Genomic DNA, 27084 nt, shown 5'->3' on the forward strand with positions numbered 1-27084 from the left:
TGGCATTCAGCTGTGCTTGTGCTGCCTGTGGTTTCGGAGGAGGTTTTCGTCCTATCCTAGACCTGTGCCTTCCCAATTTTTCTTGTGAAAGGAGAATTTCAAGATGCTTGCGCAAATTATGCCTGCCCTGGAAGACTGGATGGTAGCATTGGATTTGCAGGACGCATATTTCCACATTCCCATCCTGCCTGACCACTGACGTTACCTGCGGTATGAAATGGGCCAAAAATACTTCCAGTTTGCCTTGCTCCCCTTCAGCCTTACCAGCACCTCTCCGGTGTTCACGAAAGTGATGGTGGAGGTTGTAGCTCATCTGCAGCGCTTGGGGGTTCCAGCCTTTCACTACCTTGATGTCTGGCTGTTGAAGGCGAGCTCTCCCCAGGCAGTCCTCTCCCACATCCAGACTACAGCGAGCCTTCTGCACTCGCTGTAGTTCACTTTCAAAATGCCGGAGTCACACCTGACTCCCTTTCTGAAGCTCTTTCATCAGAGCTGTTCTGAACACCATGCATTTTCGAGCTTATACTCCCAAGCGACGTGTCCAGAATATTCATGTTATGATATTGATTTTTCAACTTCTATTCTGGACTTCGTTGAGAAGCACTATGAAGTTGTTGTACCTCCTGTATACTGCTTGTGGCTCATGCCCGTTATCCCAAGCCAGTGGGCATTAGGGGAATCTCTTGGACATGGTTCAGATCTCGTAGGGAACTGCGAAAGATCTGCAGGGGTGGCGGATGAACCTCGATTGAGTCAGTGGCAGACCCCTCTCCCATCCCCAACCAGAGCGACCTATGGTGACATATTGTATTTTATTGTAATTGCATTTGTATAGCACCCCTGATGAGGCGTCAAAGCGCTTTCTTCGGCGAGTAGCACATATGCGTCTCTTTTAGGGTGGGGCGGCCATCTGCGAGAGGTGAAGATCAGACCGCTCTGGTGAAGTTCATGCTCTACATGAACCTGTTGGAGCTGCAGCTGATACGCTTGGCACTGAAAGCCTTTCTTGTCTCGATCAAGGGAAGACTGGTGCAGGTGTTCACGGACAAGACACCACCGCTATGTGGTACTGCAACAAAAGGGCAGGGTTGTGAACCCTTTGTCAAGAGGCTCTTTTCTCAGGACATTGTCTGCACCCCCACAGAACTTCCCCGGTGGTTCAACACCTGGCAGGCTCCCTGAATGCCAGGGTGGATGAACTCAGCTGAAGATACCTAGTGGATCACAAATTGGATCTCCATCTGGAATTGGTGCAAGGATTCTTTCAGCACTGGGGAGAGCCATGGTTAGATCTGTTCACCACTGCACAGAACACCCAATGTCAGCAGTTTTGCGCATTGGAGTTTCCAAGTTGACTCTTGTTCGAAGACACTTTTAGTCTTGAATGGAGCTCCGTCCTGTACGCCTTTCCGCCAATACCACTCCTGCCTAGAGTTCTCAAGAGCAGGAACGACTGGGCCCAAGTTATTCTTGTGACTCCGATTAGGCATAGAGAGCTTTGCAATTAGTCCTCCACTTAGGCTTCCCCTTTGAGAGGATCTTTGCAGCAAGGAAGGGTTCTGCATCTCACCCAGCGCACCCTTCACCTTAATGTGTGGAAATTGAGCAGAAATAGTGACTGCTTTCAACCTTCCTCCCAAAGGATGTGATGTTATCCTGGCAGTCAGGAGACCATCTACCGAGTCAGTATACACCTGCCATTGGGATAAGATTGTTACATGGTGTGATGTCCCCAACATTGACCTCCTTTATGCACCTCTATCCCAGGTTCTTCTATTTGCTCTCTCTTGTGCCCAGCAGGTTCTGCTTTGGGCACAGTTAAAGGTAATCTTTCAGCCATTTCTTTGTTGCCGGACCAATCTTCATAATTCAAGTCACCTGTTGTAGATAGGCTTCCTAAAGGCTTGCAGAACATCCCCCTCCCGTCCCCCCCCATCCCCGGACATTCCTTAAGCCCCAGTGGCATATGATTCTGGTTCTCACCTTCTTGATTTGTGCACCGTTGGAGCCTCTGTACAATTACCCTCTTAGACTCTTGACCGTCAAAACTGTCGGCTAGGATGGGCAGCAAATTACAGGCGCTCTCTGCACAACCTCCATACACTACTTTCTACTCTGACAAGTTGGGTCTCCTGACACGTTCCTCCTTTTTTCCAACTGGGGGCATATTACAAAACAAATCAAGACACTGTAGCTTCCCAGAGCGCCCTATGGATGGCCGGCATGGCCGCCCTGCGAGGACTGGCAAGATTCTACCTGAGGGGAGAGAAACAAGCCAATCGGCAACAAATGACAGACTTAGCTTGAGCTTGAGCACAAGGAGTGTGCAGCTGTAGGCGAAGGGTCTATGAGTAGGGGAACAAATTTGGTAAGCTCCTCTATTCGTTTAGCATCGAAACGGCCACTCAGATTGTTCCCTTGATTTAGACTGGGGAGGGAATGGTGGTGGAGACCGGCTGGGCCATGGCAGCCGAATTTGTGGATTACTACCATTAATTATATGCCCCCTGAGAACAGCCCCAACAGAAGGCAGTCACCCCGCTTGTGGCAGACATTCCCATGCCGAAACTCACAGGTGCGATAGAGCAGACCTGGATGGCCTCCTTGAAGAAATTACCCTAGCCCTCCAGTACATGAACCCTGGGAAGACCCCAGCCTCTGATGAGTTCCCTTATGGAATACTACAGACATCTACAGAACCAACGGACCCTGCATCTCTTCAGCCTCTATTAGGAGGTGAGTGACAAAACACACTTCTCTGTGAACCAGACATGGCTACTATAGTAGTGTTGCCAGACCGAACCATTAACAGATGTGCCTCCTACCGCCCTATATCACTCATCCACTCTGGAGCTTAAACTGTTTGCTAAAATTTCGGTTAATTGCCTACTCACAGCCCTTCCACTCTAGATCCACCCAGACCAGTGTGGATTTATGCCCAACAGGAGCACTAGGCACTGTCTATGCAGGGTACATGTGGCCCTGAAGTGTCTATTGTTGTTGGGGGACTGCACCACCCTTATCCTACTGGATTTTGAGAAGACCTTTGACTTCAACAGGGCCATTATGGTTAGGTTATTAACAAGGAATGTGAGGAGGTTGTTCTCCCCCCCCCCCCCCCCCTCCCTCCCAAAAACGCTAAACAAATCCGGAGAGCAATCATGGAAGAGAAACCATGTATAAACGCTGCTACAGTGATTAGACATAGGAACTACCTTACACAATTTTAGGCCAATCCAAAAAAGGGAAAACATGCGGGGTTATGGTTGATTTTTATAGGCATCTGGCGCTGTAGATACAAAGGAGGGAAGATATGTAATTGTCATGGGCAAATTTAATGAGTGGGAGGTGCCAATAATTGGGTCCTACGCTACTAAAATACTGCAAGAACCGCATCTGAGCTAGGTGCTAGATAACGTTAAAGATAAGGCGTGTGGAGAGGTGATATGGGTTGGTATTGTAACCTGGTCCACAACCCAGAGGTAGATAGACATCCCTGAAAAAGTACTTTATTGGGGCTATGTCCCAGGCTACTAAATTATTAATGTCTTCCATGGGCCTTTTGGATACATGGAAGGAGACTAGAGTATTCATTTTTCTCACATGCACACAATCAACACTCTGGCATTATCTGAAGTACAAGTTAAATGGTCACCCACACAATTAAAATAAACACAGGACTCGTTACAATCTCAGATCATGCCCCACTCATCTGGGACTTTAATAGGGGGAATGGCATAAGAGCACACTCCCCTGGCAAAAAATCACCTCTATGTACATTAAACAAAATGCACAGATATAGTTTTTTAAAGACAACACCCTCGAATCTATATTTACCGATGTTAACTGGGATGCCTTTAAGTCTGTCCTACAGGGCAAATTAAAGCTAAAGAAACAGACTATATGGAACAGAATTCCCTCACATTATAAAGGGAAGTGAGTAAGTTGGGAGGACCAATAGACTAGCTGCTTACTCAAAGATCGGAGCGGGCTCTTCTCCTGCTTAAATAAACATTCTGTGAAAAGGCTAACCAGGCAGACAAAGTTAGTGCATCCCAGCTATATCATACAAAATTACAGAACAGTGAATGTTCAGCTTCAAACTGGAGGGTTGCCCGCTAAAGAAAATACGAAGCAAAATGCTTTCTACAGCAACTTGTATATCACCCAAAACATACACTCAAAAGATCTCTGATTTCCTCACACCTGTCTGTTTCTCCAAATTGCCCCCAGGTATGACAACCAAATTGGAAGAACACATTACACTGGAAGATTTAGAAGCAGTGATCAACGGTCTTCCACCTAACAAGGCCTTAGCGACTTTAAGAACATATTCTATAAGAAATTCTGCTCACTAATAGGCTAACAATAAATCAAATGTTGCTGTGCCTTTCGGGAATCAGGCTGGGTCATAAACTTGCTAGAAGGGCGTATGCCCTTCCTGGTAGACTCAGACCAATCGGAAAAATTAGGAACAGACAGGCATTTGTCAATATTGGGAGGGTGCTCAGCCTCATTGAGAAATTCAATAGATGCTCAATAGTCTTACTAATTCTTGCACTTAATGCCGAAAAGGCATTCGAATCAGTGGAAATGGCATCCTCTGCCAGGTCTTGGATCAAATTGGAATTAGACTATGCATGCAGTGTTATATAAGGTCAGAGTACGCATCGCCTTCAGACTGTATAGTGGTCAGAGGAGAAAGATAGAAAGACAGAGTGGGCTCAAAAGTATGTGTGTGATGATCGATGCTGGAGGAGTTGTGGCGCAAAAGGGACGATAATGCATATTTGCTGGTCATTTACGAGGATCGCTACCTATTGCAAGTCCTTAGAGAGTAGTGGGGTTCCTAATGATCCAATAGCGAATACCTATGCTTAAACATCGCCAACAACAACAAACAAATCTGTTCTCTCCACACCTTCTACCATCCTCCGGGAGATAACCTCAACTTCATAGAACACTTAATGGACATATTAGCCTCTAATGACAATCAACAGGTTAAACAAATTTTCTTAGGGGATTTTAACCTTCACTGGGATGACCAGAACGACCCTGCGGTTAACAGTCTCAAAGCCTTCCTCACAGACCTCAATCTCACTCAAATTTGCAACAGCCCTACACACGTCAAGGGTGCAACGCTCAACCTAATTATCTCCAAAGCGGATTCCACACAGCTAGACTCGATACTCCCATGCGACTGGTCTGACCATCATATCATTACTTTCCAAATCCTTGAATCTTTTAAACGACTCCCGACACAACCCCTAAGAACTAAGACTTGGAAGAGAAACCTGAAAAACATCGGATCTGACCTCTCATCCTTATATAACGCAAACCCTCTCCGTCCCCCGGAAGACATGAATGATGTACAGGAGCTGACAAATCACTACTTTCACTCCATGAACACCCTGCTTGACAAAATGGCCCCATTACAACTGAAAAGAACCTCCTCAAAAGACTCTAAACCATGGTACGATGGGAGGCTAAATGATGACAGACGCTCGCTTAGATTAATGGAACGCCGATGGAAAGATACTCCCTCAACGGACCTCCTCCAAACTCTGAGAACAGCCAGAAACGCCTATTTTAGAAAGATCAAAAAATCAAAAACTGATTTCTTCAGGTCTCAATTAGACCTTGCCAAGAACCGCCCCAAAAAGCTATTCGACCTTATCAAAACCCAAACTAAAAGCCTACCTAATGCCCTCAACGCCAGCCCACTCTCTCTACCCAATTGTGAGGAGTTTGCTTCCTTCTTTGCCTCCAAGACAGAATCCATTAAATCGGACTTACTCAAGGACCTTAGATCCTTATCAGATTTGACTAAGAGCCCCTCAATCCCCCTGGATGGTGCTTTAGCTAATATCCGCCCATTATTTAAACTAAAAAACAATGCAACTTGGTTCCATTTTGACATTTACTCTGAAGACTCCATATTAAAAACACTCAACACTCTGAAGCCCTCCAATCACTTCACGGACCCGCTCCCTGCGAACTACCTAAAAGACTTCATCCCTCTCCTACTACCCAGCTGGACTAAGATCATTAACACTTTCCTCCTCCAAGGCTCCATCCCTGACATCCTGAAATCTGGGCAGGTCTCACATATCCTTAAGAAAACCACGGCGGACCCCTCGGACCCCAACAACTATCGTCCGATATCTAATATACCTACGTTAGCCAAACTCCTGGAAAAATGTGTTAACGTACAGCTGAACAGTCACATTGATAGATACAACTTGCTGAACCAATTTCAATCAGGCTTCAGAGCAGGTCACAGCACCGAATCAGCCGTGGCTCATGTTGTAGACGACGCAATCAAAATCCTAGACCAAAATGAAGCTTGTCTACTAATCCTACTCGACCTGTCATCCGCTTTTGACACCGTCAAACACGACAACCTACTTGACCTCCTAAAACACAGAATGGGAATATCTGGAAATGTATTGAACTGGTTCACCTCCTTCCTCCAAAATAGATCCCAAAGATTCAAGGTCAACCAATCCCTGTCCAACCCTATGCCAGTCACATTAGGAGTACCTCAAGGCTCCTCTCTCTCACCCACCTTGTTCAACCTCTTCATGGAACCTCTCACAGATCTTCTAAGCCTTTCCAAGATACACTTCCACATGTACGCAGATGACACTCAAATATACATCAAGATACACTCACTAGAGGACATCAAATCGCTCAACACCACACTTCAAAAAACCCAAACATGGCTGGCAGAAAACCATCTGAAACTTAATTCTCTCAAAACGGAATTCCTTTTAATCGCCCCCCCCCCGAACAAAACCCACTCTATCCTGGACTGGATGAAGCACCTAACCGCTCTAAATGGTCACACGATCATAGTCGGCTCAGCGAAATCTCTGGGGATAAGGCTAGACAGCAACTTAAAGATGCAGAAACACATTAGCACCGCAACCAAAGGAGCTAACTTCCAACTAAAGACCCTACGAAAACTGAAACCCTTTCTGCCTTCACACAATTTCAAACAAGCAGTTCAAGCCCTAGTAATTCCCCGAGTGGAATATGGAGCAGTTACCCTATGCGGCCTCCCAAGATCCTTAACTGCACCGTTAAGAGCCACGATCAACTCAGCTGCGACACTCATCACAGGATCAAAAAAAAACGCTCACATCTCCCCTGACTTGAGAGCCATCAACTGGCTACCATTTGAAGCCAGAATTCACCTAAAAATTGCCTGCATGACGCACAAGGCCCTCTACCACAAAACCCCACAATACCTAGCACAGAAACTGGTTCTCTCTGCGAGCAACAGGGCCTCTAGGAGTTCCAAAACCCTTCTCCTTCAACCTCAACGTTTTGCCAAGAAAAAAACTTATAACCGTTCCTTCTCGGGTATGGCTCCGAAGATATGGAACGCTTTGCCCAGTGAAACAAGAATGAACCCTTCCACTTCATCCTTCAAAAGAGAAGTGAAAGCTATCCTCATGGCTAAATTCACTTGAACTCTATATCTAATCATTGTGATTTTTAGGTCTCGCCTGACCCAGTGCATGCGCTGGTCTGTCGAGACTTATTGAGAGGGCTCCAAAAAGTGCTACCAGGCCAGCCTAGAGCTACAGTGCATGTGCGCGGGCGCGCGCGCCGCGCTTTACCGCGATTTACTTTCACTTTCACGGCCGCTTTGATGTTTGATCGCGATCACTTTCGCGGCCGCACGGCCACTTGTCATAGCCAATAGGTCTCGCTTTTGAGACCTTATAAGTATTTAGTTATGCAATTGTTGCATGGCTAAACACATAAGGTCCCAAAGGCGAGACCTATTGGCTATGCCAATGCTTGTTCTTATTGTCTGTTGTCTATGTATACTATACTTTGCCTCCCTCCATCCTGTAAAGCGCTCTGATACTCGTAAGAGTCTTGTTCGCGCTATATAAAACTTTAAAATAAAAAATAAATAAAGTGATAATTCTAGGCATTAGAGCTGCACACTGGGAGGGCCTTTCTTGGACAGTCATTTTCCATATGCTTATGGTAACTAAACCGGACCTGGCTGCTAATTGGAAAAAGACACCAGCACCGGACCTTCTCCGTTGGTCCAAAATACTTTATTTTTTTATTGAAGTTATCATAGAACAAAACCAGTAGAGATATCATTACATCATTACATGTCGTACAGAATACAGAAAAGCCAGTTATCACAAGTGTACACAAAATCAAGATGGTAATAAATTACAAGTGTATCAATATTCAAGACAGGCTCATGAGTATAAAGCAAGGGTGTCATTAATTAGCAGTGTTAGCCAGCAGGTAGGCAGTAAAGGGGGCCCAGATGTCCCGTGGACGGGACGCGCAGGGTAGGTCCTCCGCGTAACACGTAAGTTGATCACGACCGTATGTAATGTCTTGCAGACAACGTACTAATTTAGGTGCTGGGCGGCCATCCCAGTGCAGTGAGACCCTGCGCTTCGCCAACTGCAGCTCCAGCGCCACAAGCTTGTGGTTCACAGACTTAATCCCAACAAGCAAATCTTCATGGTACAGTCGACTACCTCACCCACCATAGTTGACAACGCAGTTGTGACCTCACCCCAAAAATCCGCCACTTTTGCACAAGCCCAGGCTAGATGCTGAAAATCTGCGTTATCATTCCATTTTGCTAGCAAGGCTGCAGCTATTGGCGCCTCATCATGTTGGGAGGCTGCATACAAGCATGAAACTAGCTTTGTGGTTTTCTGCGCAGTATACAGAGATTGCAGAGCTGCTAGGTTTGGTGGCTCCACTGGGAAACTGGGATACAACGACTTTAATGCGGCCCACAATCTGCTGTAAATAAATGTCAGCATCACTACATTTTCCCTATCACCCACAAACTTTTAGTTGCAGAAACTGACCACCTGGATATATATCCCCGATAGTGTGTGACCCAGCGGCATGCATCATTCTAAGGGACCCCACCTCGCCAGTCACCGATATATCCATATGATGTACTAGAGGCATCGCCGGCGCATACAGTGGCAACTTCTTGGCCCGACGTCCCAGGTCCTGCCATGCTTAAAATGTACATTTCACTGTGTCTATTTCGTCCCTTTCAAGAACTGTAGCGTTATTCACAACCATTGCTTTTAGGGGGATTGGGTGGGTAGCGCCGGCCTCCACTGCCACGTGTGGTGTATACGGTGGAGCCGTTAGCCAATAATAGGCATAATGCGCCTGAGCACATAGATAATATAGCTGCATATCCGGAACAGCAAAACGTCCCATGTCATACTGTCTTGTGAGTGTCTCCCACTTCACTCTTGCTTTTTTGCCCCCCATGCCAAAGTAATTAACAATGACCTTAGCGTGAAGAAACCATGCTGCGTGAGGCGTATAGGTATGTTCACAAAAAGGTATTAAAAACCTTGGTAGCACCACCATTTTGATGAGTAAGTAAGAGGCAGATTAATCCATCTCACTACTTGATCTTCTAGTCGCGTGATGGCAGTACCATAAATGGCGCTAACAACGACTTGAGCGTCCCTATGAGCCCAGACACCCAAGTACTTGACTGGCTCAGTCGTCTATTCTAGAGGACATTCCAACTCAAACGGGGTAGTACTGTCCGTCAAGGGGAATACAGTCGACTTGTTCCAATTTATGGCAAGGCCGGAATACCACTCGAACCTTACATATTCACGGATCAGCCTGTCTAGATGCACTGCAGGGTCACGCACGTAAAGGACCATGTCATCTGCATACATGGACACTGCCAACGGCCGTTGTAAAAAACGCAAAGCCGCATCGGCATGCTGTTGTCGTAAAATGCATGCCAGGGGCTCCATAATTAGCGCAAATAGTAAAGGCGATAGTGGGCACCCCTGTCTTGTACCACACCTAATCGGAATCGCACCCGAAGTCTGGCCATTAACCCGTATGCGGGCCATTGGGCTATTGTACAGCAACTTGATCCAGTTTGTATAAACGTAGGGAACCCCCATACGGTGTAGCACCGCAAACATATATGTCCACGCGATGGAATCAAATGCCTTTGCGGCATCCAGCAAAACTGCATCCGCCGACATACCAGGTTTCAGAAGATGTAATACTGCGAACAGAGTCCTAAGGTTATGAGCAGTGGAGCTTGCCGGTCTGGTAAGACCATGACCGGTATTAGCAGGTGTAATCGGGTCGCCAGTACTTTCGCAAGGATTTTGACATCCGTGTTCATCAATGACAAAGGTCTATAGGAGTCACATTTGTCTGGGGTTTTCCCCGGCTTCAATAATGTGATAATAAGAGCCTCGCGCAATGTATCCGGTAGTCGCTGCTGCTCATATGCCTCATCAAACATGGCCTGCAGATGTGGCACCAAGATATCCACATACTCCTAATAGAACTCTGCCGGGAGCCCATCCGTGCCTGTGGCCTTACCATTCGGCAATGCTGCGATAACATCCCTAATCTAACCCACTGTCAATGGATGCATCAGGAACTCCGGTTGCCTCCTCGACAACCACACCAGGGCGATGTCGTCAAGGTACTAAGCAATATCTTCCTCACTCGCAGTAGGCCTAGCCTCATACATATCTCTGTAATGCTATGTAAACGTGCCCAGTATTTCTGATGTATCACAATAAGTGTGCTCACCCTCCGTAATTGAGTGAATGAAGCAGCGTTTGGCACAAGACTCTGTAATCCTGCTTGCCTAAGCACGGCCTGGACGACCCCCTTCCGCACAATATCGGGGTTGCCAACGTCTGGACATATGCTTCACCTCTTGGTCTGCTATCTCATTGTATTCTGTAACTTTGGAACGTATAGAGGCAAGCAATGCTGCATCAGGCGTCTCTTCATACTGGGGGTCTAGTTGCCCCAGTTGCCTTTCCAGCCGTACCATGGAGGCACAAAGGGATTTGAGCACCCCAGCTTGCAGGCCTATGCTCACTCTCCGTATAGTGGCCGTAAAAGCTTTCCATATATGCAGAGACTCTGCACTGATCCTACATTTTCCGTGAAATAATGGACTATAGCCTCACGCATTCCATCCCTGAACACTTGATCTAACAGCTCAGAGGGTTGCAGTGTCCACTGGAATTGAGGGGGCATGTAGGTGGGTTTCGTCATAGTGAGTTTCACTGGGGAATGATCAGATAAAGTACGAGGAAGATGTACAACCCCAGCGGTCCATGTACTAACATCTGCAGTAATCAACCAGTAATCAATACGGGACCACGAATTGTGAGCATATGAATGGCATGTACCCTCTTGCACCCCGGGGTGCCACAACCTCCATACATTCAGTAGACTTAGATTCTGCATACCAATGTGGATCGCTTGTGAGGCCTTCTTGGTGACAGCATCTGAAGCAGTGCGGCAGTCTAGCTTAGGATCTAATATCTCATTAAAATCCCCCCCAACATACCAGTGCAGTAGGCGGTAACTGATACACTTTGTTCCATAACTCTGCATAGAAATCAGGGTCATCTATATTCGGCCCATACACGTTTACTATTGTAACTGGTTTACCACATAGCTTACCTTGAATGATCACATAGCGGCCATTCTCATCCACCTCCTCATATGTGCTGACAAAGGGGACATTCTGTTTTATTAGGACCATAACTCCCCACGCATACGAGGAGGAAAACCTGGCGCCTGCCCATTTAGTGGCTATAGAGGAGGCTGCCGCCTCGGTGAGATGTTTCCTGCAACAACGCCACTTGTATATTATGACGGTCAAGGTATGCCAACACCTGCCTAGTCTTTTTGGGATTATTGAGCCCCCTAACATTCCACGTTACCCAGTTTATTCTACCCTCTGCTTGCTGCATTCACACTTATAGCAACAATCTACTCTGCATATATAGCATGTGACCTACGTACCGCAACTATTCGCCAGCTTTGTATTCTGTGAATCTCTAAACATTTCCCCAACAAATCCCCCCTCTCACCCCAGCATCCCAATCACACTGAGGAAACCCACATAACTGAACACTCCACAGTGAGCAGCTAACCCGCTCATTGGAGATATTTGGAGTTAATAACTGTGCGGGGAACACCCTCATAGAGGACACTAGACGCCCATTGAACCCCTTGTTTCAATAAGGGGGGGGGGGGACAGGGTTCACTCAATACTCTCTCTGTGATAATTCCTACTGTCGTGGGACCTACATCAGGTTGCCTCAAAGGTCCTCAGGTAGGTCACGGGAGACTACGCCGCCCACCCCGACACCCAAACAACAACATCGGAAACATCAATTTTCGCCGACACAGTATATAGTCGCATTCAGAGGCCAAAGTATCACAATCTTTAACATTAGAGACCTCTCCCACGTTGCATATCTCACCATAGTGCATAACTCAGACAAAAATAACAATTGCGTTACCGCCCAACCCCATTCTCAAACTAACGAGTCTTCAAACCGTTCTGTCCAGCATACACAAGTGTGTCGAAAGGTCGCCCTTCAACACTACACTACAATACAATGCCAGTTCTACCCAGACAATTGCCTAAGCCATCAGTCTTCGTTGTCCGCCTCATCTCCAGCCACTCTTGTAGTCTCTCTGCGCTCAAGCTGCTTGATGTAATGCATAGCATCTTTGGGAGTCGTGAACAACTTGGTCTTACCATCATGCAGTATTCGTAGTCGCGCTGGATAAAGCATGGCGTATTGTACCTTCAGCGCTTGCAATCGCTTTTTAGCTGGTTGAAACTCACGACTCGCCTGCTGCACCGCTGTCGTGAAGTCCGGGAAGCGCTGAACCTCCATGCCCTGATATTGAGTAGTGCCCATCTCTCTTGCCAGCCGAAGGGCCACATCTCGGTTCCTAAAGTTAAGTAGCCGGGTGATTATAGGTCGGGGGCGCCCCCGGAACTGGACGCGGCGCCAAGGATCTATGTGCCCGTTCAACCACCAGCATATTGGAAAAATTCTCTGCGCCAAACAAAGTTTTAAGCATGTCCTCTATATATAGCTCCATCCTACCAACATTGGTGGACTCCGGGACCCCAAGAATGCGCAGATTGTTACGTCTGGACCTGGCTTCCAAGTCCTCATTCTTCGCATTTATCACTGATAGCAGCTTCTCCATCTGCGCACAGGATTTAGCAGTGCTGTCCACCTTGTCCTCAGTGTTTGAGATGCGTTCCTCGTCCTCTTCTAAGCGCTCTCCATGCTTGTCCAGCTTAGATGCCATATTATCCATGCGGAGGTTAATGTTGTCAATTTTGCCATCAATTGTGCGTAAGCTCTGCTGCACGGTCAGTAACATTCGCTCCAGCTTACTAGTGCCTCCAGCCTCCATGTCTGTTTCTGTATCTGATGCTGCCTGCGATGCAGTTTTCTTGAGGCGCTTGGATTCAAAAGATATTTTGGGCTGCACCTGCTTATCTGGTTTCCCCAGCTCGACAATGAAGCTGCACAGCGCGCCACTATCCTGCAAGCGCGTCTCCACTAGTTATGCCCAGACTCCTGGTCACTCTCTGCTTAACGATCCCTGGTCAGCAGCAGTCTATAACTCCGTAGTCCCACCGACTTGGGGACTTAAATGACAGTACCTTTAGGGTGCACGCAGCGAAAAAAGATAGCCCCTGGTGCGCTGCACAGACACTCCCGACCTATTCCACCTTCAGGGGCCAGCCTTCAAAAATGTCTATGAGAGTGTTGTAGAGATGTGCACAGGAGAGAGGAGCTGAAAAGGCAAGAGTGACTTCTAGCGTGCCCCTGCAGTCAGCTTGAGCAAAGCAGGCATCTCACGGAGCAGACAGCCCAATGTGGATCGCTCCCAGGAGCAAGCAGACCGTGCCTACAGCCTCCGCCGTCCCGGGGAACAGGCTCCGCCGCTTTTAATAATGCGCGCCCTAAAATGGCGGGCGCCGAGAGTCCCGTGCCTCACTGCAGGAAACCCGGCCGGTATGCACCCGCTGATGCAGTACGCATAGGCGGCAAAAGAGCACTGTCCGCAAGCCTGCACTCACCCACAGTTACTGTCCAGGCCATCAGATCGCAGAGGCGCCATACGTTTTCCGCCCTCATCGGCAGCCTCAGCATCGGAGCTAAGACACTCCTTCCCGGGCAGCGCGGGCCGTCCCGAAGCCTCTCTTCCCACTGGCGAAGCTCCACATCAAGGGCGATCACGAATTGCGCCTCTCAGCGGGCCGCAGAGTCTTTCCGAACCCACCGCTCAGGCCACATCTATTCCTGCCGCACGGGTATCGTCTGGAGCACATCAGCAACCTCCGTCAGACAGCCATAGATCTCACAGGGCTCCGGCCGCCATTTCATGCAGGTACCGCGAATCCGCGCTGATCGGCAAATTGGAGCGCGTAGAGTGCACCAACATACACCATGAATAGATCGATTCGCTGCCCAGGTGCAGGGGAATCAGAGCCGCCGCAATGCACCACCGGTTGCCACAGAGAAATTCAGGATATTTGCAGGATTTTGGCCCTGACCAGCAGAGCTGCACTAAAGTGCGTCCATCTTGCTTCAGGCTCTCTAGCGCCCCCTGCTCCAAAATACTTTAATCACTAATTTCCATGGAGAACTGACCTGCATGACATGCAACAAAGGTTTGAGAGTATCTGGAAACTACTGATGGAACATCTACAGGGCTCTACACAGACATGTTTGTGCCCACATACATTAAGCGCACTGAATTAGAACCAACTATAAGTTGCTCAGTATTGGCAGGGTAGGGAGACCCTGCTTCAAGACAAAACCAGGCGAAATGAGGATTCAAACGTTTCAATTTTTGTTTTGTCCAACAAAGGACAGAGAAACATAGTGCCGTGATACGTGGGCAGGTGGTCTTTGTAGGAGGATTGATGAAAGAGTGTAATATGTTGTTTGTCCTTTTCTATGCAACCAGTTTTATTTTTCAGGGTGGAAAAGTGCATAAAAAGAATTTACAAAAAAAGAGCAGTTCTTCTTTATTATGGTTAAAACACTGTAGTCGCTAGAATGTAAAAAAATAAGCCAGAAATAGATACTTTTCTTGAGCCTGATAAGGACACCTGGAGAGCTATGTATTGGTACAGAACAAGAAAGCAAAAGTGTGTGCATGTTTTCAGATTTTGTTTGATTCTTGTTTGGGAGGCAGGGTTTGGAGGGCAATATATTGTGCTCCACAGCTCACTGTTCTCACTTTTTGTTTAGACAGTTCAACAATGTTATCGATAATATACTAATTATAAAAAATGGGAATATGTTGATGTAAAACAAACCCTGCAATAACTACATTTTAGAATGTTTTCTAGGAGAATTCTCAAAAATGTAATAGGAAAACAAATGGAGACATTACCAGATGTTCACCTTTTGTGATGTTTGCTTCCTTTGTCATTTTTTCGACTGAGGTTGTTCTTAAGTAAATTGTGTGTTTGTCTTCCCCCTCCAGGCTGGATTATTCCGGGATAGCACTGCTTATCATGGGCAGTTTTGTCCCCTGGTTGTATTATTCTTTTTACTGCTCCCCTCAGCCACGACTCATCTACCTCTCTATAGTCTGTGTCCTTGGCATTACTGCAATTGTCGTTTCTCAGTGGGATCGATTTTCAACACCCAAGCACAGACCTACAAGAGCAGGTAAATTTAAATATATTTTTTATTTACAGAACCAGAGTTAAGCAGATCCATGGAAGAAATGTTACTTTGGAGGGCTTTCTTAGCAGTGCCCTTTCATGGGTAGATGTTTTATGAAAAGATGGATATATACATTACTATTCAGAAGATACAAGCTCTCTGTGTCCTTGGAGCTTTCTTCGGGTACTCCACATAGGTAGATATTTGTTTCCATATAAGTAATACACTGATTACCATTTCCATGGTTTCTTCACCAAGGTCCAAGAGAGCATGAATTCTCCAACCCCCACATGATTGAAAATACCAAGTTATTCATCAAAGATTTCAGTGTGGAAAGTTACCACCTGTACGACCCAAGTGCAAGAATTTGCCACTTGATTTACATGTCTGGTTTTCTGGCCGCTGATAATTGTACATATATCTAAAGTGAACCCTCTGTAAAATAATGTAAAGACGATAGGCTGGGTCCGAAAATGTATTTGTATTTATTCAGATATTTGATAAGTCTTTACTATTTGGCAATGACTGGGGGTAATGTTCTTATTCCTAGCCACAGTGGCAATTATGGTTAGGGTAGTTGTAAAGGGCAATGGTTATCACAAGGTTTCTTGGTGGTAGCTGCATTTAAGTAGTAAGTATGGTTGGTGCACATTATTGTTTAAATAAAAATGATTCAAAGGTTTTCTAAAAAAGGAACAACTATGGATCCACGAAAAGTCAGAGGGTGAGTGTTCTACCATTGCGTGAATGCAGTTGAAAAAGCCACCAAAGATTGTGTTACCAGATTCTAGAATTGAATAAGAAGTTTTTCCCAGAATGACTAGTAGTTCTGTTCTAAGTGAATTTCTTTGGCATAAAGTCTAGATTTGGAATAAATGTCCCTATGGACCAATAGTCATTGCCCTAAAAGTGATCCTGCTACCAACAGAACAGATCGACAAAGGAGGCATCTCAAGAGACCCTGAACCTTTCATCAGCTTAATGGTGGATTTGTAGCCAGAAAAAAGCTGGCAGGTGATATTTTGCAATTGAAGAAAAAATTAACCTATACCAACTATTTATAAGTGTATGGTGATGAAGCAAAGAGATGTATTTAGGACATCTATAAAGATAAATGGAAGAAGCTCATGGCAGGCTGTTTTTATTTTTATTGTAATGATGCATGGATTGGTTAGGATTTGAGCTCTACCCATGCTGTTAAAAGACCTGACATTAGCATCATATGCTGACCTAAACAGATGTGAAACCATGTTAATCTAGATCAGGTCAGTCTGCACCTTAGGATCCCTTCAGTGCCATACCTCCTGTGCTGCCATGATTGGGTTGGGGTTGAATGTGGAGATTAGTTAAAGAAAACAACCAACCGTGATAAAGCAGTGGAATAACTTCCACATGTGTTTAATGGTTCTCTGATAGAGCAAGCCTTATGTTGACAAATGCATACAAGGATTCCCTGTGCTATAGATTCTTCTGTCCACCCCTAAAGGAATCCTGCCTCTGTCTATCTTACTCAGGACAGGAGAGAAATGAGACGCACCATTGCCCGGATAAATGACCCCCTGGGACTCTATGTTGGCGGGAAGTGGACAAAAGTGACAATAAGAAAAAAAGCTAGAAAAATACCAGAAACTGAAAAATGTAAACTTAAAAATGTATGACTGCATTGTGCAAATATTTAAAGTCTGTGTGCTGTGTACGTAATCCTGTGATGTATTGGTCTGTCCTGTCTGAACCCTCTGATTATGTAGGACAGTCTGTTACTTTTTGTACAGAGGTCTATTTTAAAAGTGAACCGAGTGGTGGATCCCCAGTTGCCTTGATAAAAGCTTTTAAAAGAGTATTTATACATACTGTGTATGTTTGCTTGTAGGTTTGTGTGTATTATATATACACACACACAGAAATATAGGCATTCAAAGTAGGTTTAGGACAGCTAAGCTGCTTCAGAACTTGGAGGTAGCCAGCACCATTCATGTTTCTTAGGCTCAGAGGTAGTGTGGCGTTGTGCACTGTTGAGTGCCCAGAAGCTGTACAACCTCTCCTGGAGGCAACAAGAGCGGTTAGGAACAGAAGCCAGCTATTCATAGTGATCGGGATACACCTGGGATTTGGTGCTTGGGATGTTTTGGATGCAGACAAATGAGATCGGAGTAGACAGCGTGCACTACTGCAGTTATATTTTTCAACCCTTTTGGTTATACAGCTTTGCTGAGAACATTGAGAGACAGACCGGGATTTTTCTGAACTACATTTGGAAAAGGATGTGCAACCGCAAAATAAAATAATTCAAACTGGCCACACACAAACATGAGACTGCTATAGGAGCATGTCCGTTTTTCAATGAAAATAATTATTTATAAAATGCTATATTTCTGGTATGCATTTTACAGTTTAATAAACGGTACAGTAACCACATACATTAATAACTATGTACATGCAGCTCTCTGAGCTCCTCCTCCAGTCTCTCATTAATTGGTCCTCTGCTCCTGTAAAGCTCTTCGCTGTCTTTTGGCTACGTTTTTGCTATACAGATGCCACAGCACACTACAAATGAAGGGTGTACACGAGTCCGCTTTAATTTGTAAGTCTGTGTTTAGGCACAGTCAGTAAGACGTGCAACCCCTTAATCACTGGGAAAGTTTAGTAACTTTCGCAGTGTACCTAATATGATGGTTGCCTCCTCTTGGAAGTTAAGTCATGAATGGGGATTGAGTACAGCTTGGTGGGCGTGGCACATTCTTTGAATTGAATTCTGATGCGTAGAGCATAGTATTAGAGAGTGAAAGAGGTAATCGGCAATAGGTTTATAGAGGTGGTTTATATATGATGTGGGGAGGACAGTTGAATCCCTTTGACAGGATAGCTTAGCATAGAGGCTGACTGCTCACTGAATAAGGAGCGCCTGAGTGGAGATGAAAGAATCTGATATTGGAAGCGCTTTTGGAGTGGTGCAGTAGATGAGGATGCAGAAACGGCTTGAGCAAGTCATTTCATTAACGTACAGCTTGAAACTGGATAGGTTGGAATGTAAGAGCTGGTGAACAAGTGGCTGCCATGCTTTCTATTTTTTATCTGTTATGGAATTTGTTGTCTGAAATTTCGCTTCAGCTCACGTCTAATTCAAATCGACCAGCCAGCTAACTTCCTTCTCAAGAGGGTAATGTAGTTTTCCTAATTTGTTTCCTTTTCACTTGTCTCCAGGAGTGTTTCTCGGACTTGGACTTAGTGGCATTGTTCCCACCATGCACTTCACCATTGCGGAAGGGTTTGTGAAGGCCACGACCGTCGGACAGATGGGCTGGTTCTACTTGATGGGCTCCATGTACATCATTGGTGCTGGCTTGTATGCTGCCCGCATTCCAGAACGCTTCTTTCCTGGCAAATTTGACATCTGGGTAGGTATTCCATTTACTTCTTCAGCTCAGATTCGACTTGGTTGGCTTTAAATGGTTTGCACGACTGTTCTTTCTTCGTAAGAAAGCAGGAGACCTGCAAATTCAGTTTTCTCACTATCCTAATAAGTAAATAAGTAGACAGTGGTTGGTATTAGTTTTCCTGGAATTATGTTCCAAATGTGAGACGTAATCATTTTGAACTAAACACTCCGGTAAAGTTCTGTCCTTACATTGTCCTGGACTCTGGTCTTTGCTGCAGAAAGAAACATTTACTCACTAGACATTGTAATATAAATTGGACCCAGAATGAGCATGAGAATACTGACCACACACATGTTACTTTAGTGAGATAAACTGGTAGTTTTTTTGTAACCAGTAAGCACTAAATATGCACCGATATGCAAGGTTGGTTGACATTCAATATTTACATTTAGGGGAACAAAGCCAAAGCCCTTGCATCATTATTTGGTGTCTGTCAAGGCTGTAAGAAAGGCTTTCGAGATTTGAGGACTGCTTTCTAAGAACAGGCTCCACAACTGTTAATGTGACTGTCTAAGGGGGCAGGTCCAGATACCCTACTTTTAGCATTGTAGTCAAAACTGTAGCTGTCAAGAACTTGCCCAAGAAAACAAAGGAAACCGGAGTCTTGACTGCACCAAACCCGAATGTGCCTGATATGAGCATTCATGGTGCCACCATGTCCGTCTCACACACAATGGGAGAAACGTTTCTTTGATAACTAGACACGTGGCAGACGCTGGGTTCTGCAGGTGCACAAGGCCAGTGTTCAAGCCAGCTCAAGATGCTCTGCTTTTATTTCGCCACTGCCCCTCCTCATCTCACTTCCAGGCCTGTGGCAGAGGAAGACAGCTCATCACTAGCTTCTGGTGCCTTTCCTCCCCCACTGTGCATGCTTGAGTACAGCCCACTCTGGCTCTACTGTATTTTTAGAGCTCTCGCCAGAGCTAGGCCCCCCCTCCTTTCCACGCAAATATTTCTGCCCAGTTGTTGTTTCAGAGTCTAAAAGGCCCGGATATGGTACCCAATGGGATTTTAAACAAAATTGTATATATTTATTTGTAACATCACTTTTCTGCCTTTGTTTCCTTTAGTTATTAACCAGGAATCGTTAATGTAGCCCTAGCACACATTTAAAAGTGCTTTCTATTTTTATTTGCTGTTTGCAGTATGTATAGATAAGCGATAAAAAAAATTCGTCTCTCGATGATTTTCCTTTTTTTTTGGTACCAATTGGGACATCAAAATACTGGCGGTGCCGGTAAGAAACTGGCAAGTTGGCAACCCTAGCCTCTGCAGTCCCCCCTCCCGGAGCATTTCACCACCACTTGGCATGGGGCCTGCAAGCACCGAACCCTTCTCTTGCCCTCCACGTGTGTTGTGAGAGCAGGGGCTCTGCTGCAGTGCCTGGTGTCCGTCCCAGGTGAGTGGTGCAGCCTTTCAAGGGCATTGACGTGACCCAGCCTGCTGTGAGACTAAAGGACGGTATCATCTCCTAGTTGCACTTGCTATGCTAAAAAAAATTGCTTTTTATGCTTGTGCATGGTCATGAATGAACAGATCCGAGATCGTCATCTGAGCAGCTGCAGTGTCTGCCTGCCCTCTATTACTGAGAACTGCAGTCACGCAGTCTGTCTCTAGTTAGTGCCCTTCCATTTCTGGTGCTTTGCAGAAGTTTTAAGACCTTTTTAGTTTCTCATTGCTCATATGGGTGTAATTTCTGATATTTATGTGTTTCTCTCATCTTCATTGCTTGAATTTGCTTGCGTGAAAGGGTCACTCATAGTCTTTGAAATGTCACTCATAATTGCGCAGAAATGATTTAATCTGCACCTTGGCAGCTATGCTTCTGGCCTCACTTCCTCCTCCTAGCACCACTGAGCAATAGACAGAGGAGAACTTCCTCATTCTACAGTGGCCTTTACTGCGCAAAGTTGCCATCCTCTCTAGCAAGGAGCAGCAGCGTAAGGATGCTGTCCCCTCTGTCGCCCCGTGGGTTCCAAGACCTGCTTCAAACCTTATACTGACAGCTAATAATTACACAGGTGCATAAAAACTTAAAGTATTTGAAGTCAGCAACAAATTAGCCCATCCAGTAAATAAATCTAAAGCTGCTCCATATGTCATGCCAGAAACAGACAGTTGTGAAAACAGTCACAAAAAGGTCATTTAACCGAAGGGGGTACCAGCGGGGGGAGAGAAAAACTAGAAGCTATGGCTAGCAAACTTGGTAGTACTACAGTACTTAATATGAGAAAGGCAAATTCAACACTGTTATTAGCTACACAATATAGAAGCCAGTGGGGTAAAATGGAGACAATAATTACATATTTTCTGACAAATGGAAGAATAGTTAACATGCGGCACAAAGTGTAGCAAATACATCTGTAAAATGCTATTGAGATATCAAGTAGGATGACAGTACAGAGTTGGTTGCAAAGAGGTACTCTTTCACCCAAAGGTATGGGTACAGAGCAAGCCATTTAAAAAGAAAGCAGCTTAATGGAGATCTAGACAAAATAGCGAAGTAAACATGCTTGTAAAGTGATGGGTACCTTTGGCAGGTAAGCAAACCCACAAGAATGCATTCTAGACAGTCTGTCTTTTCATAGTCATCTCAGACTTTTGGCAATGCTGTGACAGCAACCATGCACTGTATAGAAGAGAATCCGAAGCATTACCTCCAAAGGTAGATGATGATGGTACTTACAAAAGTACGAAAGCCAAGTAAATTAATTACCTACTCAGCAGCACCTATAAACATCAACAGCTGCAAAAGCCCTGCTATATTTTTTGTGCTCCCTGATTCTGGCATTGATGAGTTTAAGACAAGATATGCCTACACAGACACAACAGAATATACAAGTCAAGAATCAAAAGGCGAAAAGCTATACTATACCAGCCAAATCCACAATGCAAAGTGCCAATAAAGAATTTTTACACAATATAGTATTCTATAATCCAAAATGCACAGAAGCTACCAATCCCATATCGCAGAATTAGTGTGACAAACTGGCAAAGTTTCACACAACTAAAGCAAACATGTTGGATTCTTACTTAGACAAACAAAAACACGTGCACCAACCAGTTTCCGACAAAACCCTTCAGGAAAAAACAAACACAGGCACTATACGCCTTCAAAGAACTATCACTGAATCATTTTCTAGATCTTGTCAAAGTGATCTTTAACAACAGAAGCTTTTTCAGATGACTTATAAAAGGCATACAAACGCCCATTATTAAACAAAACCTAACGTGGACAGTATACAGCTGCAAACACCCTTCTGCTATCATTTTCTTGCTCCCTGATTCTAGGGCTGATGAGTCACTGGGTGAAGAGAGGTTTGTAAACACGTTAAGGTGAGAGTGGGTGTGTCATGTTAAAACATATTTGGGCAGGTTGCTCATCTGATCCTGAACGTATGCTTAGTTTGATGCGGCTCTGTTAAAAAGAGAAGGGCTTAAATTGTATTTTAGTGTGGTAAGTGCCTAAATTGGTGGAGTTGGTAAAATCTCGCTGACACAAATCCTAACATTCCTACTATCATAGTAAACAAGGATGCTGTAAACACGTGCTGTACTTTTGTAAATTACACAGTGCCTCCACTTTATCATTTGGATTATACTGGTAGATGAAGTTGTCAGAATGAATATCTATGTATACATTTTAATTGTAGTACCCAATAATACATAAACACACTGTGCATTCAGACACAGCGATTAGGATATTAAAATAAAGTCTCAGAAAAGGAACTCCTGCGATCTATTAGGGATTGAAAACGGTGCACAATATAAAAGCCCCAAACTTCAGACAACTAAAAATTATCACAGTGATTTATTAGACACACAAACTTCAAAGATATTATTAAAATACAATAAAAAATAATCAGTTTGTCACTTTTATGACTCAATTGTTATTAGTCATAATAAACTTATCAATTGCAGGTTCCAGGACATATTCATCAACTCAGAGTAGTGATCCTATTTACCCAAATACACTTTGCACTGTATTGACAGTAATCCTTAATGTTCATCACTGCAGTGTTTCGGTGACAGAGGCAAGGTCCTTGTGCCAGCTCTCCTGTGGTTCCGCCCTTTGCCAGCCAGAGTTTTGTACTTCTTTGTCCTACCGCTAAACATTTTCTCCCCTGCATAGCCAACATTGCCCTGTATACTCCTTTTTGTTATCCCTTGTTGCTACTGTATTTTTGTTATTGCTATTAGTATCCCCCCCATAATCCTGTTTTACGCTTGCTGTGTTTCCGAAGTCTGTTTCATTTGTGCTATATTTTGGTTGATTATTTTTTGTTACTGTATCGGTTTGCCATTGTTGTTGTTCTTGCGTTTTTGCCGCCTGCTCGCTTTCCCCGCCTTTTTGCTTATTCCGGCCTCCCGGCTCTTGCATGCCACCTCCGAGCACCCTTTCCACCTCACAGGACCTACTTATGTATGCCGGAACACGGCCCGATTGATCAGGTCCTTGTGTCATCTCCCCCACGCTGCTGCAGTCTCGCCCTTCGCTAGCCATCGTTTTGTACTTTTATTAATTGTCCTAACCCTAAACATTGCCTAACCATACATTGCCGATATTTCCTTGTATTTCTTGTTTTTGTTATCCCGTGTTGCTCTGTTGCTACTGTGTTTTTGTTATTGTTATTAGTAGCCCATCATAGTACTGTTTTATGCTTGCTGTGCTGCTTAAGTCTGTTTCATTTGTGCTATATTTTGATTGCTCATTTTTTGTGACTGTGTCTGTTTGCCATTGTTGTTGTGCCTGCATTTTTGCTGCCTCTCTTGCCGCCCTCTGACTCACCCGCTTCTCGCCTATTGACTGCCCCACCCACAACCTCCCAGCGCTCCTCCAACCTCCAAGGACCTACTTGTGGAGGCCGCGCAGCATATACGTATAGCAGCCGTGCTTCAGGCGCTCCAAAGCAAAGCACATCTGTGCCCGTCCGTTCCTCGGCAACCTCAATTTTCACCTCTACGATACCAACACCGCCAACCTCCTTAAGAGCATAAACAACATCGGCCTCACCCAACTTGTCACCAACCGCACCCACTTTTCAGGACACACACTTGACCCCATCTTCACGGCCAGCGACCGAGTCCAAACACAGCCATGTCACTGAGATCACCTGGACAGACCACGCCATCATCCACTTCACCATCTCGCGAGCCATCAGTACTGCCCCCAAGCTGCCCAGCACTTCGCACCATGGCTGGAACAAAGTATTCAAGAGCCAATGGACGGACATCCTAAACACCTCCCTCCCACACACCGCAACCAACCTAAAAAAGGCCGTCAAGCACTTTTCCCCGTGGATCACCGACTGCTCCGTCCGTTGCACTCATCAACCCTACCAGGATATAGAGGTTCTCCAAACAACCTCAACCAATACCACCAACTCCAACCTCCAAGGACCTACTTGTGGAGGCCGCGCAGCATATACGTATAGCAGCCGTGCTTCAGGCGCTCCAAAGCAAAGCACATCTGTGCCCGTCCACACCTGGACTGTGCCCAGCACCAGGAACCCTCACTCTCCTGCCACCCCAAGCTTCTCCGCGGCCTATCTCTGAGCCCTGAATCTGGGACTCCACAAAAAAAAACTGCTGCTGCACCTCTTCCCAATCCACAGTAGGACCTTTCACCTGCTGGCACTGCCTCTTTTCCTACAACACTGAAGCACCAACACGCACGGTGACCACAACCACACCTATCACTACCACCCCAATACATTTACACTGCCTCCTGCTCAACGCAGGATCTTTCTGCCAGCATGCCACTGAGATCTGGGACACCATTGCCTTCCTCATATTGACTTCATCTTTCTCACTGAGATCTGGCTCAACCCTGCATCCTCTCTGGACGTTGCCCCGGCTACTCCCGACATTCATAAGTTAGCTCACTGAGACCGCATCAGTAAACACAGGTGGAATCACCATCATCCACAAGGAAACCATCCACTGCATCATCACTGCAGACTACGTCACCCCGATTATGGAACACCTCAACTTGAACCAATGTCAAAACCACCATCTGAGGGACCCTTGCCTACAAACCTCACGGACCTCACCCCAGTTTCTGCGACACCATTCCGACTTCATCGCAACGTTCGCCATTGACTCCAAACACTGCATATTCCTCGGCAACCTCAATTTTCACCTCTACGATACCAACACCGCCAACCTCCTTAAGAGCATAAAGAACATCGGCCTCACCCAACTTGTCACCAACCGCACCCACTTTTCAGGACACACACTTGACCCCATCTTCACGGCCAGCGACCGAGTCCAAACACAGCCATGTCACTGAGATCACCTGGACAGACCACGCCATCATCCACTTCACCATCTCGCGAGCCATCAGTACTGCCCCCAAGCTGCCCAGCACTTCGCACCATGGCTGGAACAAAGTATTCAAGAGCCAATGGACCGACATCCTAAACACCTCCCTCCCACACACCGCAACCAACCTAAAAAAGGCCGTCAAGCACTTTTCCCCGTGGATCACCGACTGCTCCGTCCGTTGCACTCATCAACCCTACCAGGATATAGAGGTTCTCCAAACAACCTCAACCAATACCACCAACTCCTGAAAGAGATAAAAAAGGAGCGCCCTTGCCGACCGAATCGAAGCAAGCTCCAACCACAGTATAGAACTCTTCAACATAATCGCAGTTCTTCAACCCCTCGGCCACTGAAAACATCAACTTTCTCCTATAAACTTGGCCACAACCTGGCAGACTTCTTCCACAACAAGATCTCCACCATCTATAGAAACTTCGAACCCCAACCCACCACCACCACCACCACCGATAACCTTGTCCTTCTCACCCCCCAAATGAGAAACATGACCACCTGCTGACCACCTGGGAACAGCTCACCACATAACACACCACCGCCATCATAAACTCCGTCCATTCAGGAGTAGCCACAACCCCCGCCCCCAACACATTTCAACCTCAGGAGCAAGACAATCCGCAGAGAGCTCACTGCCACATTCAACACATCTATCACAAGGCCACCTTCCCAGAAGCATGGGAACACTCAGAGGTCAAGCCCCTACTCAAGAAACCATCCACTGACATCAATAAACTCGAACTACTGCCCCATCTCTTTGCTGCCCTTCCCCACCAAAGTCCTTGAGAAGGCCATCAACCGTCAACTCCCAGAACACCTGGAGAACAATCTTCTGGACTCTTCTCAATCCAGATTCTGTGCAAACCACAGCACTAAATCACTGCCACAGATGACATCAGATCCCTCGTTGACCAGGGAGAATTGGAGGCCCTGATCCTCCTTGACCTCGCAGCTGCATTTGACACAGTATCTCACCACACCCCGATCAAAAGGCTTCACCACATTGGAATCCAAGGAGAAACTCTCAAATGTATCGCCATCTTCCTCACTGGAAGAACACAGAATCCGCCTACCTCCCTTCCCCTCACAACCCAAAACACCAACTGCGGCATCCCTCAAATTTCATCTCTCAGCCCTACTCTGTTCAAAACCTGCATGACTCTCTTGGCTAAAGTCATCTGAACTCATTGAATAAAAATCATATCCTACGCCGACGACACCCAGCTCATCCTCTCGCTATCAGAAGACCTCTCTGCCAAACTGACCAACATCCACAGCTGCATTACGAGCATCACAGAATGGATGAAAGACTCGAAACAGACAAGATAGAAGTGCTGATCTTTGGGAACAACACCTCCCTGTGGAACGACGCCTGGTGTCCTCCCAGACTAGGACCCTCACCCACTCCGACCGGCCATGCCCGCAACCTTGGCATTATCCTGGACAGTAAACTCACCATGAAAAGAAAGATCTGTGCAGTCTCAGCCACCTGCTTCCTCGCCATTCGCATGCTCTGGAAGATCTTCACGTCCCATCGACACCAGATGGACCGTCACCCAAGAACTCGTCACCAGCCCACTGGACTACGGCAATTCACTGTACATAGGAATCACCTCGCACCTCCTCAGGAGACTTCAGACCATACAGAACCCGGCGGCCATACTCATCCTTGACCTCCCAAAGTAGACCCACATTACCCCTCATCGTAGGAAGCTCCACTTGCTCCCCATTCAGAAGAGATGTCCATTCAAGATGATGATCCACGCCTTCAA

The 27084-nt window shown here is 45.9% G+C and overlaps 1 protein-coding gene across 2 annotated transcripts in view; it reads left to right on the top strand.

The window, feature by feature from the left end:
• The window catches only part of ADIPOR1 (adiponectin receptor 1), a 253445-nt gene that overhangs the window by 222329 nt on the left and 4032 nt on the right, over positions 1-27084 (top strand). For both annotated transcript variants that reach the window (XM_085600309.1, XM_085600318.1), the window contains 2 exons: positions 15352-15539; positions 18738-18931. In XM_085600309.1, the coding sequence (XP_085456435.1) occupies positions 15352-15539; positions 18738-18931 (382 nt within the window). The remainder of the gene's footprint in view (positions 1-15351; positions 15540-18737; positions 18932-27084) is intronic.

Source organism: Triturus cristatus, chromosome 1_2 (assembly GCF_964204655.1).
Source record: "Triturus cristatus chromosome 1_2, aTriCri1.1, whole genome shotgun sequence".
Classification (NCBI taxonomy): domain Eukaryota; kingdom Metazoa; phylum Chordata; class Amphibia; order Caudata; family Salamandridae; genus Triturus; species Triturus cristatus.